Raw genomic sequence first — 15,412 nt, 5'->3', positions numbered from 1 at the left:
CTGTTTTAACATTGCAAACACACCACATCTTAAAAGGAAAATTTAAGACGATAATCTGTCTTGTAACCGATTGTATATCGATGGTATATCAGTCGCTCTTTATGGAGTCAGGATGTGAGATTCCTCCGTAAAACCGATTCTGATCCCAGAGATTGACACTGTTTTATATACCACAACTTGCGAGATTCTCACATACGAATGCCCGGGGCGCTGCATTGGCACTTCGTTCCCAAATCGTTGGACCTCCTCCTCATCGAAAGATGCTGGAATCAACGGGGTCCATATCGGTCCAGGAGCTACACCATTGACTCGAATGCCTCGTTTAACCAGCTGCAGTGCAAGTCCTCTTATGAAAGCTACGATGGCGCCCTTGGTTGCACAGTAATCAAGTAGGCTGTCACTTCCCTGTACGCGACGATCGATGTTGTGCAAATAACGGAGCCACCTTCTTTCATGTGCTTCAGTGCATGCCTAACATTACCAATTAGCAAACATCAATTTCTCATACAATTATTTGGGGTTTTTATCAAAATTAAAAAATCTTGCTGCATATCTACTTATCAAAAAATTCTGCTACACACCCTGTAGGGTGTGAAAAACAACGGCCACACGTATATATCCACTATTTGGCCCTAGACAGTAGAGTGCACTACATGTGGATGTAAAGAGTGTGTCTACGATGTGAAACATTTCACATCAGTAAATTAAGAAATTTTGCATGTACTCATAAAAAAATTTTAAAAATTGAACTACTACACTCCCCTTAACTCTAAGGGTAGGACCTCGATTTTGTGAGCATCATACTCAAAATAGTGAAAAGTAGTGACAGTATATAATTGTCACACTAAAAGTTTTGAGATTGACCCTCGTTTAATAACACTTCCATTTTCTTCTTTCCTTCACTTACCTTGTCATGAAGAAATAAGAAAATATGTTGGTCCTAAACACCCTCTCCAAACGGGCCTCATCGATCTCCTCCACAGAGCCAGCCTTGTACAGCTCGGCGGCATTGTTAACCAGAATATCAATGCGGCCGTACGCGTTGGCAACCTCATCGACAACCTTCTTGCAATTTTCATCAAATCCCAGATCAGCAGCAAGAGCCATGGGCTCCATGGCATCAGAAGCCTTGACCTGCTTGGAGCGCGTCCTTTGCGTCCTTGTCCTCATGTCCCTTCACATACGTGAAGGCCACCGTTGCACCCTCCTGAGCAAACAGATGGCACACCGATCGGCCGGTCCCGGAGTCGCCACCTGTCACAAGCGCCACCTTACCCTACACATACTCAATTGTTAAGTAGATGGTAATGAAAATTATGTTATATTAAGCAGCTCAATAAAGCAATGTGATGTACTTGGAGCTTATTGGAGGGTTTGTAATCAGGGTTTGTGAACTGAGGAGTGGGATCCCTGGCATGTTCTTTCCCTGGCTGAGTTCCTTGCCTTTGAGGAGGGAATTGCTGCTTTCCACCTGAAGCCATTCTTCTATAAACTCTACGTACTACTTTTCAAAGTTGATGGAGATTAGGGTTTATTGCAGTGAACTCCTGATCTTGAATGGTGGCAAGGTATCAAGCTATGGAATTTATAGCAATTTTGAACTGACACTTGGAAGAACAGGTGGCAGGGACAGGGAGCTGCGTCTACGTGTCTTGACATTTGCATGCAGACTACACATCTGTGAAAACAAACAGTTTTGTTGACATGGGCCATTGCCATGCCTGAAGATAGTCGAGAAGATTTTCTGAAAGTGACAAGGATGGGCTAATGCTCTTTTTCAGTATGAGATAGGTAGAGAGAAGAGTACTATTTGGATCATGATATGGGATCTCTTCCATTCATCTCAAATTATCCTGAAGTAACAAAGTTCTATGAAAAAAACTGATGGTGCACTTTAGATAAGGATTTGGACTCCTCCTATATTTAAGTCCTTTAAACTCTTTTCACATTGGCGCCTCTCACAAAATCGAGACTCTAGCCAATTATGTGAATGTAACAAATGGTGTGACATGGAGCATATATTGGCAGTGTTGTGAATAAATTTTATATCGATGAAAAGAGTGATTTATATGTGCAAGTATGTTGGACTATTCTTCATATGTTATTTGTTTAAGGTAGAACTTCAACTTTTCATAGCTAATTAAAATTCATACATGAATCAATCTGTTTCGATATATATCATGAAAATGTAGATGTTTCAACCTAAAAAAATAATTGGCTGGAGACTTGCAGAACTTCTTATTAGCACATATTACTTTTTGTGATGATACTCCACATCATACATGTTATTCCACATCATTTTAATTTATGAGAAAAGAGATTTTTCGTGTGGAAACCAAAACATATTAATTTAACCAACAGACCTAATTTATGCATTCATGCTAAATTGCGACAATAAACTGCTCGTAACAAGTAAGAAGTAATGCTCGATAGATCAAAAATTCTAAACTAAATGTACAACTAAATAATGTGTCAACAATAAAAAATAAACATGTTAATTTTTAATTAATAATTCAATCATTAACCGTCACTTAGTTACAGAATTTTAGTTTAAAATTTGAGCTCTCTATCATTAGCCTTTTAGCATATCCGATGGTAGTTAGTTAATCTAATCCGCAATAGAGCCGTTGAAATCAATAATACTATTCTCACCATATTTTTGTACTACAATTATATACCACCTTAGGTGACATCTGATGTGGACAGCCACATCATCTAAATTAATTAGCATTTAATTTCAAAATGTTAATCAATAATTAATAAAAAGATGGTTAGTTAAATGATGATTGTGGTATACGAGGAGTAGCTTCTTCTGCCACCTAAGATTATTTAAGTGTTTTAATTAATAAAAAGATTGCAATTAAATGATGTAACTTGTCCAACTCATTTGCCATTTAAAATGGTAAAGAAATGTGATAAAAAATTGTGGTAAGAATAGCATTACTCCATTAAAAAAGTCCTTAAGCCATGCTTTGCATGTTGTCCACGTGCAAGGCCAACTGATAGCCAAGTAACTGTTACATGTCAATTAGGCAAGTTTAGCATTGTGTAATCGATCCGCTCTCCAAACCTGGAGGATTGCCTTAAAAAAAAAAGGAAACGGGGCATTGGCAAACTCATCGTATAACAATCTCTCAAGTCTCTCATCCTCTCTCTTTCTCCCTGGTGCTCTCAATCTAAAACCTGATTTAACTTCCATAAAAGGCCTTCAGCCATACCATTAATATGGCCTCCCTCGTCGAACTTAGCTTCTTCTTCTTTGTGTTTGCTCATGCCTTTCTCTTGCTTCCTGTGCTGGTATGTGCTCTCTCTCTCTCTCTCTCTCTCTCTCTCTCTCTCATATACGTGTGTGTGTGTGTTAGGCACATATAACATCTTACTAAATCTGCAGAAAACTATACCTGGTATGAATGCATATTTTTCCGTTTCTTGGTTACTAGCAATTAACCAATTACTTAGTTCTCTAGTATGTCGAATTTTAAAGTGTGTTTTTCGTTTTCTCCTTGCATTTACATTTACATTTACTACTTTCTAAAACAACCAATGAACTTATTCTGTCAAGATTGTTATAAGTACTAATGTTTGTTGTGTCACGGTCTACTTGAGCGTACCAAATCCAAACTATGCACCGATATATTATCCCAACTTAACCACTCAGAACCTAGACACCTAGGTCTTTTAGAAAATAGCAACAAATTATTAATAATTAATAACCTAATTCCGACAGAAATCCGAGACTGATATTAGATTGTGAGTATGATTCACATATATCCTTGGAGATGGCATGCAACTAAGTTAGTAACAGGACCATAGTTATGGCATTTGATATGATTTTAGAATTTCAGTGGCTAATCCATTCTCAAAACTTATACTTTACCTATTTGCCTGCAGATAAGGATGAGGACAACCTTCTCCAAGGCATTAACAGTTACAGAACCTCGCTAAACCTGCCGGCCCTCGTCAAGAACGGTAATGCAGGCTGCCTAGCGGATCAAATTGCGGATGACATGGAAGACCAGCCTTGCAACAGTCCCACCAACGGAGCATTATGGCAACCTCGCAGACTCCGCTTGCCAATCTTCCCAAGCACTTGAGCAAGTGCAAAATCGATGCCAACAGCACATCAGCCGGAGTTATTCTCCCAATTTGTGTGCCTGATTTGGTCCCAACTGTGGTGCTTACCAATTATACTCACCGACCGCAGTTCGTAAAGTATCTGAACGATTCGAAGTTCACTGGAGTTGGGCTTGGATCCGAGGATGATTGGATGGTGGTGGTTTTGGCCACAAATAACCCAGCTGGAAGCTTTGTTAATGCAGCAAGCTCTTTAGTTTCAAGTTCAACTGTTGGTTTTGGTCGTTTCTTGGTCACCCTTTTGCTAGGGTTGTGTATTATCTTGGTTAGCTGAAGTTGTGAAAGTTGTATTGTGCGTGCCAAAATATGTGACTTTTGGTAGTTGTGAACTAGCAAGGGATTCCGAGTGTATGTAATGGCTGAACTACATTATGTTTTCATTATTTGCATTCGATATGTGCAAAGCAGATAAATTTACTAAATTTAGGGCATCTTTGTAGTTTGTGGTTTCATAACGGAAAGTCGAGAAACTTTGCAAGGGTTTTTAAGGATTTCGTACCCATTGAAACATCGGTTTTGGGATCGGAACCTCAACTATCAGTATACTTACGCCTGTGCTCCACCTCACCGGAATGAAATTGTTATCTAACATCAGAATCTGTCAACCAGAATTCTCTAGCAAAGAAATTATTGAACCAAAAGGGAAAGAGAATCGGAGAAACATCTCTATCTACTTTTAATTTATGGAGAATTAGAATTCCTTGGCATCCAAGGCAACTCATATGAAGCAAAGAATTGAGGAATAATGTACAACCCAAAAACCCTAAAAGACAACACTAACCCACAAGCAATCTTTTTATTCCTCCCCAACTGGTGTATATTTATGCACCCTATTCACAAGGCCGATGTCCTAGCACTAAAACAATGGCCTTCTCCAAACTAAGTTTCTTTCTCTTTTATGTTATTGGCTTACTATTTATTTCTCATCCAATATCTTCAAACGGTACTATTATCTTTCTCGCGTCTCAAAATTTTCGCTATGTATGTTGTCATTTTAATTTGTTAGAACAAAATCATTTCTCTAAAATCTTATTTTCTTTGCAGATGAAGAAGACAAGCTTTTCCAAGGTTTCAACAACTTCAGGCAATCCCAAAAGCTTCCGGAGTTCAAGAAGAACGACAATGCAGCTTGTCTAGCCGATAAACTTGCCGACAAGCTAGAATACCAACAGTGTTCTAGCTCACAGAAGTACAGCATCGAGCCAGGCAATGGACCCAAATTCCCGAAATTCGACAAGCTCAGGAGAAAGTGCCATATCGAAACCAACACGACAACAGCCGGCATCATTTGGCCCGTCTGCGTGCCGGATTTGGACGAGGATCTTGTGCTCAACAACTACACTCGCTCCCATTACGCAAAATATCTGAAGGATTCTAAGTATGCAGGTGTTGGGATTGGTTCTGAGGATGAATGGGTGATTGTTGTGTTGACCACTGACGCACAAAGTGGAAGCTTTGCGAGCGGCGCAGCTTCTTTGGGTGCCATTGGCATGATTCATTACATGGCGGCTGTTTTGGTGGGGTTGTTCTTGGTTTTGCTCTGCTGAATTGCTCTTCTATTTTCTCTTTTATTGTGTTGGAAAAAGTAATGTGATTATTTTTTCTCTTTAATCTTACACATAATAGTAAGAATGGTAAACACAACTCCACTTTCTTTGATTTAACTTATCTTATACTCGTTCATCATTAGGACAAACCTATTTTCGATTGTAATTAAGTGATACCTATTTTTTATTGTAATTAAGTGATGAATTGTTTTAATGGTTGTGGTCTTCCTCTTCAACTTATTCCGTTGTGATTCTAAATTTTTCTGTCTTGCATTTAATTAGTTTAGATTATCGTTGTACTAAAATAAAATAATATCTATTTATTAATTTTTCATTAACGTAAAATCCTACATACTTTTCTTGACAAGATATTATCTTCTGAAATGTTTTAAATTTACGTATAGAAAGACTCCAACTTGGACTTTTTTATATACTCTGGATCAACTAAATTAGATTGTCATTCTTAAATAACCTAATTCTTACTAAACTCATTTGTTCTAATTGCATTTTAAGTTTGGTCCGTTAAGTTGAGAAATTTGTGAGTGGGAGGATTACATGCATCATCCCTTCATGATACAGTAAATGAATTAATCACACCATATGACGGTTAGTCACTAAAAAACTTCTCAAATACATCATTATATAGTGATAATCTATGCACATATATAAAAATCTAATTACTGTTGTGATTAAGAACGTTCACCCATCATAATTTCAAATCTCTTGTCCTAATATCGCTTAAACCAAAAAGAAAAAGAATTTAAATTGCTCAAAAAGTTTAAATAAAATCAGATATTAATAATAGAAAGATTTGGACTTTTTTTTTTTTTTTTACTTTTCTAATTACCTCTATTCTTTTTTTTCTTTTTTTGTCACACGATTATGTTAAAATAATCACCGACGAAGTTTAAATTCACGCCGTCATGCAATGACTAAATAACTTTTCACCACTATGGTAAATGACCATTTGCTCTAATTACCTCTATTCGATTCTTGGTTTTTTTTTTTTTTTTTTTTTGAGTAAATTGTAGCAGTGGTCCTTTAACTATAATCAAATTGAACCAATGGTCTCTCAATTAAAAATATATTATCATTAGTCCCTCAATTCATCAAAATGTATAGTTATGACCCCCTTCGTCAACTTCATCAAAATTTTGTCAAAATAAATTATGTTGGAAGAACCATTGCTACAATTAGGGTCCTGCAACTTAACAAAATGTGTAGCTATGGTCATTTTCGTCTAGTACTTCATAATTTTGTCAAAATGAGTTATGTTGGAACGACTATTGCTACAATTGAGTTACGGTTGATGGACCATTGCTCCAATTGGGTTAAAGTTGAGGGATCATTTTTCTAGTTGGATTAAAGTTGTGGGACCAATGGTAATGAATTTTTAGTTGAGGGACCTTAGGTGCATGTTTTGATGACTTGAGAGATCAATGATAATGGATTTTTAGTTGGAGGATCATTGGTCTAATTGAGTTAAAATTAAGAGATCATTGCTACAATTTTTTTTTTTTTTTTTTTGTTTTTGACAAAAGTCAATAAAACAAATCACGTTTAGCTTAGCTGGATTGGGTCCTGTCCACGTCATTCTCCCGCATGCAACAAAACCACCTTAACGGAAACAACATCCCCCCATAGACACACAGAAAAGAGACAGAGGCACACAGAGCTTCAAAGCCCTCGCAGCAATGGCGGAGGTCGACGACGCCGACGACTTCGGAGACTTCAAGTTCGTCACCGCCGTCGATCCCAATCCCAAGATCAACGGACGAGATTCGACCGTCTCGGACGACGATTGGGGAGACTTCGTAACCGACAGCTCGAGCCAGATCAAAGCTCAGGTCGTACTCTCCAATGAAATCACGTACTCCCAATCACCTCCCGCCCAAATTCCCTTCGACCCTTTTGGGTCTTTCAATGTTTCTAATGGGTCGGCGCCGACCCGACCCGAAACAGAGCCAATACGAGTTGAGACTGAGCCTGCGAAGGTTGATAAGACTCGGTGGGTGAAGCCGCAGGGAGCTTTTCCGTTGTCGTTATTTGGGGAAGAGCAGGAAGAGGAGGAGTCTAGAGTGGGCGAGTCCAGGGTTGGGGACGTTGCAAACGATGGATTTGCGAAAAAGGAGTCGAATTTGAATGTGAAAAATGTTGGGATCGATGATTTGATTGCGAATTTGTACTGTCAGAATCCAAACATCGTGTTTCGAAATGGGTCAGATTTGAATTTCGGCTCTGGCGGTCCTAATTCGCCTATAAAGGGGTTAAATTTCATTGCAAATGGGATGGATTTGAAGTTTGATGATCCGATTCCGAATGGAAATGGAAAATTTGGTGGTTTTAATTTGGGTGCGAATGGTTTTGATTTGAAATTTGATGGCGTGGGTTCGAATTCGAAGACAGGTGTGTCGAATTCGGGTTTTGGTGGTCCTACTTGGGTAAAAAACGGGTTGAATTTCAGTGCAAAGGCATTGGACTTGAAGCATGATGCTCTGGTTCCGAAAGAGAAATTGGGTGGCTTGAATTTGGATTCGAATTTGAAATTTGATGGGGTAGATTCAAATTCGAATAAAAATGAGTTGAAGTTGAATTGGGAGGAAGAAAATGAGGACTTTGATGAGGAGGATGATGATGGTTGGGAATTCAAAACTGCGGATTTGAAGGTAAAAGTTGTTTTCTTTGGTGATTTTTGATGTTCTTGTTTAGTTGGAGTATGGACTCTGCTTGGTTTCTGAGAATTCTGAAGTGAGAAAAAAGTAGAAATTCTCTTTCTCTATGTGGTTTGAAATTCGTATTGAATTCTAGGCGGATTTGTGAGGAACAATTCCATTGGCTTTTAAATTTTCTTATAAGTATTGCTGAAGATTACCATTTATTTATTTTGTTCATTGCTTTAATTTTATCCTTCATATCAGGAAAAAGGGGTTGTGGAAGTAGCAGGATCGAAACCGGAATCAAGTGCACACGTACGACCAGGAATCCAGGCGGGTATTGTTTATTGTTGTATGTCTTGTATATTTGTTGTTTTTGTGTCCCACCATGGAACTTCTCTTGGAAATGCAGAACTTACTATTTCAATCACCCTCTGTTTCTTCTGGTGTGATTTTGCATTTGCACACTCAAATAGGGGACTTAGATTTTCCACTTATATCGAAATACTATAGCATGCCATTGGACTTTGAAAAAAATGCCTGTTGATTTGGTCCACCAAGTTTGACATTTCGCATTTTGAAGGTTGAGGAGAAGTGGCAAGCAAATACCGGAGGAAGTAGATTTAGTGGGGGATTTTTATTTGATTTCAACCCAAAGCCTGTTACTCGAGATAATTTTTTCTTCGATCCACTTTCAATAAGCAAGCAGAACAATGCTGCGGATAAACCCAATTCTACTCTGGTTAATGGAAATCTGTGGGAGTTCAAGGATGCATTTTCAGAAACTGGACCAGAACATAAGTTGGTGAGTTAGTTTGATTTTTTGTTAATTTATATTATTTTCAGTAGTTCTGATCTGGTTTACTGAAATGTTGACTTTTAAAGAGTGTGTCTTGTTATAGTAATACTTAATTTTTGGTTGCAGGAAGAGGCAAAGGCTGCCAGTCCTGCTAGTGTTGGAGCTCATGCTCGTAATGATTTTTTTGCTGCATTTAATGGGGATTCTAGCAAGTCTGGAGCAAGTAACTTTGCATTTCCTTATATCCCGACTTCTGGCACGAAAGGTGGTGTAATCTCAGATTCACATTCCAGTGGCAAGAAAGAGGACAATGTAAAGGAGTTGAGTAGTTCTCCAGATGCTGGTTCAGATGACGATTTTTGGGAATTTAAGGATGCATTTTCCGGATCTGGATCAAAGTTCGAGGTAGATGAATCAGCTGACTTTGTTTTATATGCTTGTTTTTTCACTTACATAAAAACTTTCAAGGAACGGGAATAAAGTTATTTCCATTTTGGTGTAGGGGGAGTCGGTGGTTGCCGGTAATTCTCCCATCAGTATAAATCCATCTGCAATGGGTGTTGAAATCCAGGTATTCATTCCTGATATTTCTTATTCATTAATAATATAGTGAAAGATTGTTGTTACTGCCCTGTGGAAATAGGCACATAGCCGAACCATGTAAATTTTTGGTGTTATTTGCCTTGGTTATTTTGTTTTCGGTTTCCCGAGTTTGTTTTGTTTTTCCTATTCTTAAACGCGATAATCACAACATGCTTATCATCTGTAATTGTACACAACATTTGGAAACTAGGAAAAATTTCAACTAATGGATGTTCTTGAATCATCTCATCTAAAGGAGCAACTTTACCATCTTGGTGTTAAAGTCATTGTACCAGTATACATTAGAATTCCTCTCGGTCTAGCTCCTTTTTGTCTCATCAATGCTTAAGCTCCTGTTAACAATTTGAAAATATTTTTGGTTTATTTATGCTCTATGAGCAAATGCTCCATACTAATTTTTAATTGTTTCTTTTCTTTTTTACAGCACAATGAGGTAACACTGGAGAATCATCGGCGAGCCTTGCCCCTGTCCATTTTTGGAGATGAAGAACTGGAGACTGATGATTCCTCAATTCAATTTCAACAAAATATTTCTACTCATACAACTGCATCCCACCAAGTAAATACCAATAAAAGCCCTGCGTCCAATCTATCCATCACCGATCTAATATCAAGCTTATACAGTCAAGTGGACCAGAACACTAACACAATTCATGCGCCAAAATTAACTGAAAATACTGCACATACTGCCCCAACCATTTTGGAATCTGATTTTGGTGATGATTTTGATGAAGATTCTTGGGAATTTAAGGATGCTGTTTCAAGAGATCAAAACCAAACTTCTATTGCTACTCTTGAAGATTCACCTCAAGATTCTTCTACTAAAGTCCATCTAGATAATTATGTGGATTTATATTGCAAACTGAAGGATGAAACATATGGTCTTGCACTCTACCATCTTGAAAATAAAAAGGTTAGTAATTTGCTCAGACATACTTTCTGTTACGAAGTTTTAACAGTATTAAGTATTTGAAATGTGCATTTTGTTAGAAAGCTCAAAGTGGTGCTACTCTTTCTGGTGAAGATACAACAGTAGATACTCTGGAAGATCTGGAACAGGAAATCCAGGTTTGTTGCTTTAAACAGTTGTTTTATCTTTCTTCCTTTATTTATTTTTTTGTTATCATTTGGGTAGTTTACATGTCTTATGAGGCTATGCCTACGTAAAACTGAATCGACATGTTAGGTAATTGGTCTTCATAGTATGGACTGTGGAGCTTGGTTTTTGAACGAGTGCTTCTGTTAGGTTTGTAATTTTCTAGTAACTTCTTGTTGTATCTGTTGTATAATAATCTGCATTAGCGAATAAAATGGATGTTTTTTACTTGTTGTCATGATTTATAATACTTCTTTATTATTTGGGGTCTGGACTATCTTGAGAATCATCATATGTGAACAGCATGAAGTGTGACAATCAGGAACTGATGTTGGTGGATTTATTTACTCAAAAGAAAATGTTGGTGGATATAATCGGCGTAATAAATAACTCAATTATTTTTTGTTTGAGATTTCAAACATTCGTATAGGGATTGGATGATTTATGTATGGTGCTTAAATTAGTAGTTTTGTTGGGCAAAAAACTTTGTTAGTTTTTGCTAACTTAATGTGGTCTCTTGTTATAGAAATTGTACAGTGAACTACATCAACACAATATGATCTCTGATCAATTCCAGTCAGGGAATCTTTCTTCAAGAAATACACAACTTCATGAAGTTCGTAAACTTCTACAAGATCCAAAGGTCCAAGTTTTTGAGTCAGAATATAAGTTGTCGCAAAGATTGTCGTTGGTACGTGCCTTTACATTGATATGAAGTAATGAAAACTTCTGTGTATAACTTATAAGTGGACTTTGCTTGACCCTGGTTGTATTTGGGTTTTGATAGGCAGAGAATGATTTGAGATCTGCCGTTGAACTTTCAAGACACGCAGCTTCCACATTAAGGATTCTTAGATTGGGATCAACTGAGGAACAATCTAATTACATTTCCACCTGGTCTCGAATAGTGTCTGTTTGCGCTGAAGAGTTGAAACATGGTTCTCTAATTTGGAGGCAATCATTAGAAGCGAATGTTCAGACTCAAATACTATCCAAACCTCAAGGTACCAGATAAGAAATTGTTGTAGATGGATTTCATAGTTTATGTTACTTTTCAAATTTTGTGATTACTTTTTTGTTTTATCATTTTTGGAAACACAGGCAAGCAGTATATCCTTTCCCTTGGAGAAATTTACAGAGTAGTTTTAGTTCTCGAAGCATCTGCCAAACTTTACGAGTCATGGATTCTATTACATTCTTCAGACTGTTCTAGCTTTTTTTCTCTTCTAAACAAGTGCTCTACTTTATGGTCAAGTTCGGGACTTGATGAAGCTCTCAAGAGCATTTCAGATGCAATTGATTTTAAATATGATGGGACCATTGCGGAACTACTAGATTCCATGACATATATTCATCATCTCGATGCATTTGCTCTCCAAAACCAAGTTGTTGTTAATGACCAAGAACCTATTTGTTCGCTGTCACTATTAACTGCAGGAGCCTTGCCAGGTATGCAGAAGTTGATTTTAATCACCGTCATTTCACTACACCTGGCCATGCCAGAGAGCTCTCTATAGAGTCTTGTGGTGCTTGCATTGTACACGTCCTGTAAACTTTTGTCCACTTGAATGATCCTTACCAGACACTAATTTCTTTTTCGTGTCTCATTAAGAATTTGATTATTTGAGTCAAACTAGTAACGTTATGGAAAATTTTTAGGGCTCTTTTGTAAGTGCTTTTAAAATGGCTGAAAGCACTTTCGGTGAAAATGTTTTTGGTACCAATCCAAAAGCACTTGAAGTGCTTCCTACAAGAAGCACATAACTGATGCTTCTTCGAGGAAGCACTTTAAGTGCTTTTGGAACCCAAATTTTTTTCCCTAAAAGTGCAGTTTCAGTCATTTTAAAAGCACTTCCAAACGAGCCATTGGTTTTTACTTTTTGGAGATACTTTAGTGAGTTTGAAATAGTCCTTTTTCAGTTTTACATTTCATCAGCTGAAGTATCTTGAAACTGTTGGTAGTTTGGTCTTTACTCTTTTGGGACATAAACTAGGATTCTTGAGATACATACTTGGTTTACGTCACCTAGTAAACTCGGTCTTTTTTCTCTCAAGAAAAGTGTCATAACACTATTAGTAGTATAGGCGCACCCGCTCACAAGTAAATGTGCAAGGCAAGCAACATATTACATTTTCACATATGAAATGCTCGCCATTTTTCATAGTCATCGCGACCCTATGTTTTGTGTTTCTGCTCTTTTTAATGTATTAGTTTTGTTTGTATGTTTCAGGTGTTAAAATGGTGACGTGGAATGGGGAAAACTACTTGTTGAAACTTGCGAACTTATGGGCAAATTTAATTAGTCCTAGTCCTCCGCAATTGCCCCACGTGCGTTATAGCTGATCGGAAAATCATGCTGGAGGAATCAATGAGGACTTTTGATGTGCTCTTTGGCTGAAAATAGCCACTACATCTCTCAGTTCTCTCTAGAATGTGGCTTTGACGGACTGAAAAGCATGACGATCAATCAGAAAGAAAGGTAGTGACTTTTCAACAACACGATTAGGAAGTAATCTGATTCGAAAGACAGTCGGCTGCTCAGTTTGATCCAAACAAACCTTGATCTGATTCTTTTGTTTCGAGCTTGCCATTGTGTTTTTGTAGAGCCGTTGTACTATATCGATAGGATGTAGAAAAGGTTTTTGTATCAATGTCTGTAGCTATGTGTGCCCGAAGGTAAAACCGGGTGGATAAGAAAAGCATCCCCAAACCCCGTTTTCGAATTTTGAAACGAGGAAACAAAATAGGCCATAAAAACGAGGTGTGGAGAAATTACTAGTCAAAAGCTTACACAAGGTGCAAAATGCAAATGTAGCTTTTTGTGTGGTAATACTATGTAATATATTTTGTATTGTGTTTTATGACATTGATGAACTACAAGATTGTGGAGAATTTGTCGATGTGGTGGTCATACAAAGGAGAACTTAACTAATCTTGTTGGAATGCTAGTGACTGGGATCTATACATAGAAACCAGAGGGATGATGGAATTCGGAACATCTAAGTGTTAAGCTCTCAAATTTCTATAATCCGGGGACTATAACGAGTTGGGATTTGAATTAGTTACTGAAACAGGTATGGTGGACAAGTCTAATGACATACAATTTGATATGTACGAGCGAGAGATTTAATGTATAAAATGAGTAAATGTATTTTTGTTTTCTCCAATATCCTAAGTGTGAGTTGGAAGAGAAAATAGATCAATTGAGTTGTCGTCACTCCAATGTTTGCGAATATGAGTGTTGCTCATGTAACCATAGCGGCTAAAATATCAAATTTGAAAAGAAAAAGAGAAACGCACCGTCATCTCACCAAACTGTTGAGAAAGTTTGTGTATCTTACTCATTTTTCTGTCAAATTGCGATTGTGTTTGTAAAAGGAGTGCAGTTTGCCCAATATCCTAATTTTGTAATTGCAACATTTTTGAATTTGTATACAGGTAATACAACAAAGTTAACATATACTCAAAAACCTATCTCTCAACTTTCTTTTATCTCTTGTCTAAATGTATGTTTTGTGTTGTCTAAATGAATGTTTCGTGTTTTTCTTTTCATACGAAAGTGATGCAACATCACAAATATGAAAGGATAACAAGTCACGCATGAAGAATTACCATCACCAAAATCTGTTTTCTTCCAGAAGATAAAGAGAGGAATTATAAAACTAAATGCATTCTCGAGTTCTCAAAAAACACAAAAAAAAAAAAAAAAAAAAAAAACTCCATATTATAAATATGTAAAAGTTAAAGAGATAATTTTTTTGTAAATGGAGTGAAGCATGTGTAAAATGTCGCACTGAAAGTATAACACAAGAGGATAACAAATAAAAGACGGAGAATAGATGATGTTATTGATCTTTCTTTCTTTCTGTCTGTATTTTTGAAAGCATATGAAGTGCTCTATTTATAGAGCAACTCCAATACTGATGCATTAATTACACATTGAAAATTTACAGCACTCTTTTGGAAAATATGATCTCCTGCATCCCCAAAGTCAATTTCAATCTGTTATGAGAATTGACAATGTATGCATATACGTGGGCATTCATAATAATGCCAATGTTTTCAACACTCTACACAAAACGGCGATTTTCCCAAAGACGTAGTTTTTCTATTCGTTATAAAGAATTTTGAAACACTTAACAGCCAACTTGCCTTCAATGGCCTTAAAGTCACAAACCAAACCCTGAGCTAATGGTATGCTGATATAAGTTATTAGATACTGGTGTCAACTACGACATATATTCCAATCACCATTCTAAAAATTCCCGCCTAGGCGTTAGACGTCTGATCACTGTTCCGATTAATGCCTAAGATTTGAAAATTAAGAAATGAATCCTAGACCTGCTGAGGTGCCCGCCGAGACTGCCGATCCCGCCCATAACAGCCTAGAAACCTGCCTAGGTTGCGAAAAATAGATAACTTTACTTTTACATTTTATTATTTCCAATAAATTGTAAAAGACTTATTGAACACTTAAATAAACACACATTATATGTTTGATGTCCATGTTTTCATTATATTCCAATACTTCATAATATATATGTCATTCTATTTTCTAGTTTAAGATGAAATTATATA

The 15,412-nt window shown here is 37.0% G+C and overlaps 2 protein-coding genes and 2 pseudogenes across 3 annotated transcripts; 3 read left to right on the top strand and 1 right to left on the bottom strand.

Moving 5' to 3' along the window:
* Window positions 1-99: 99 nt before the first annotated feature.
* On the bottom strand, window positions 100-1,481 carry LOC137722163 (glucose and ribitol dehydrogenase-like; annotated as a pseudogene).
* Window positions 1,482-3,225: 1,744 nt separating this feature from the next.
* LOC137722364 (uncharacterized GPI-anchored protein At5g19250-like) lies at window positions 3,226-4,408 on the top strand (annotated as a pseudogene).
* A 590-nt stretch (window positions 4,409-4,998) lies between these two features.
* On the top strand, window positions 4,999-5,814 carry LOC137721697 (uncharacterized GPI-anchored protein At3g06035-like). Its single transcript, XM_068460723.1, has 2 exons — window positions 4,999-5,077; window positions 5,179-5,814. Exons 1-2 carry the CDS (start codon window positions 4,999-5,001, stop codon window positions 5,679-5,681), a joined length of 582 nt encoding a protein of 193 aa, XP_068316824.1. The 3' UTR covers window positions 5,682-5,814.
* A 1,526-nt stretch (window positions 5,815-7,340) lies between these two features.
* On the top strand, window positions 7,341-13,726 carry LOC137722649 (uncharacterized). Of its 2 annotated transcripts, XM_068461699.1 has the most exons (11): window positions 7,341-8,347; window positions 8,600-8,668; window positions 8,919-9,140; window positions 9,261-9,539; window positions 9,637-9,705; window positions 10,162-10,650; window positions 10,728-10,805; window positions 11,360-11,524; window positions 11,621-11,837; window positions 11,935-12,282; window positions 13,065-13,726. In XM_068461699.1, the coding sequence occupies exons 1-11, from the start codon at window positions 7,376-7,378 to the stop codon at window positions 13,175-13,177; spliced, it is 3,021 nt and encodes a 1,006-aa protein (XP_068317800.1). In that variant the 5' UTR covers window positions 7,341-7,375; the 3' UTR covers window positions 13,178-13,726. The 2 variants fall into 2 exon arrangements, with proteins under 2 accessions (XP_068317800.1, XP_068317801.1); XM_068461700.1 differs by lacking the exon at window positions 9,637-9,705.
* Window positions 13,727-15,412: the final 1,686 nt, after the last annotated feature.

Source organism: Pyrus communis, chromosome 17 (genome assembly GCF_963583255.1).
Source record: "Pyrus communis chromosome 17, drPyrComm1.1, whole genome shotgun sequence".
NCBI lineage: Eukaryota > Viridiplantae > Streptophyta > Magnoliopsida > Rosales > Rosaceae > Pyrus > Pyrus communis.
This window is presented reverse-complemented; position numbering and strand designations above follow the sequence as displayed.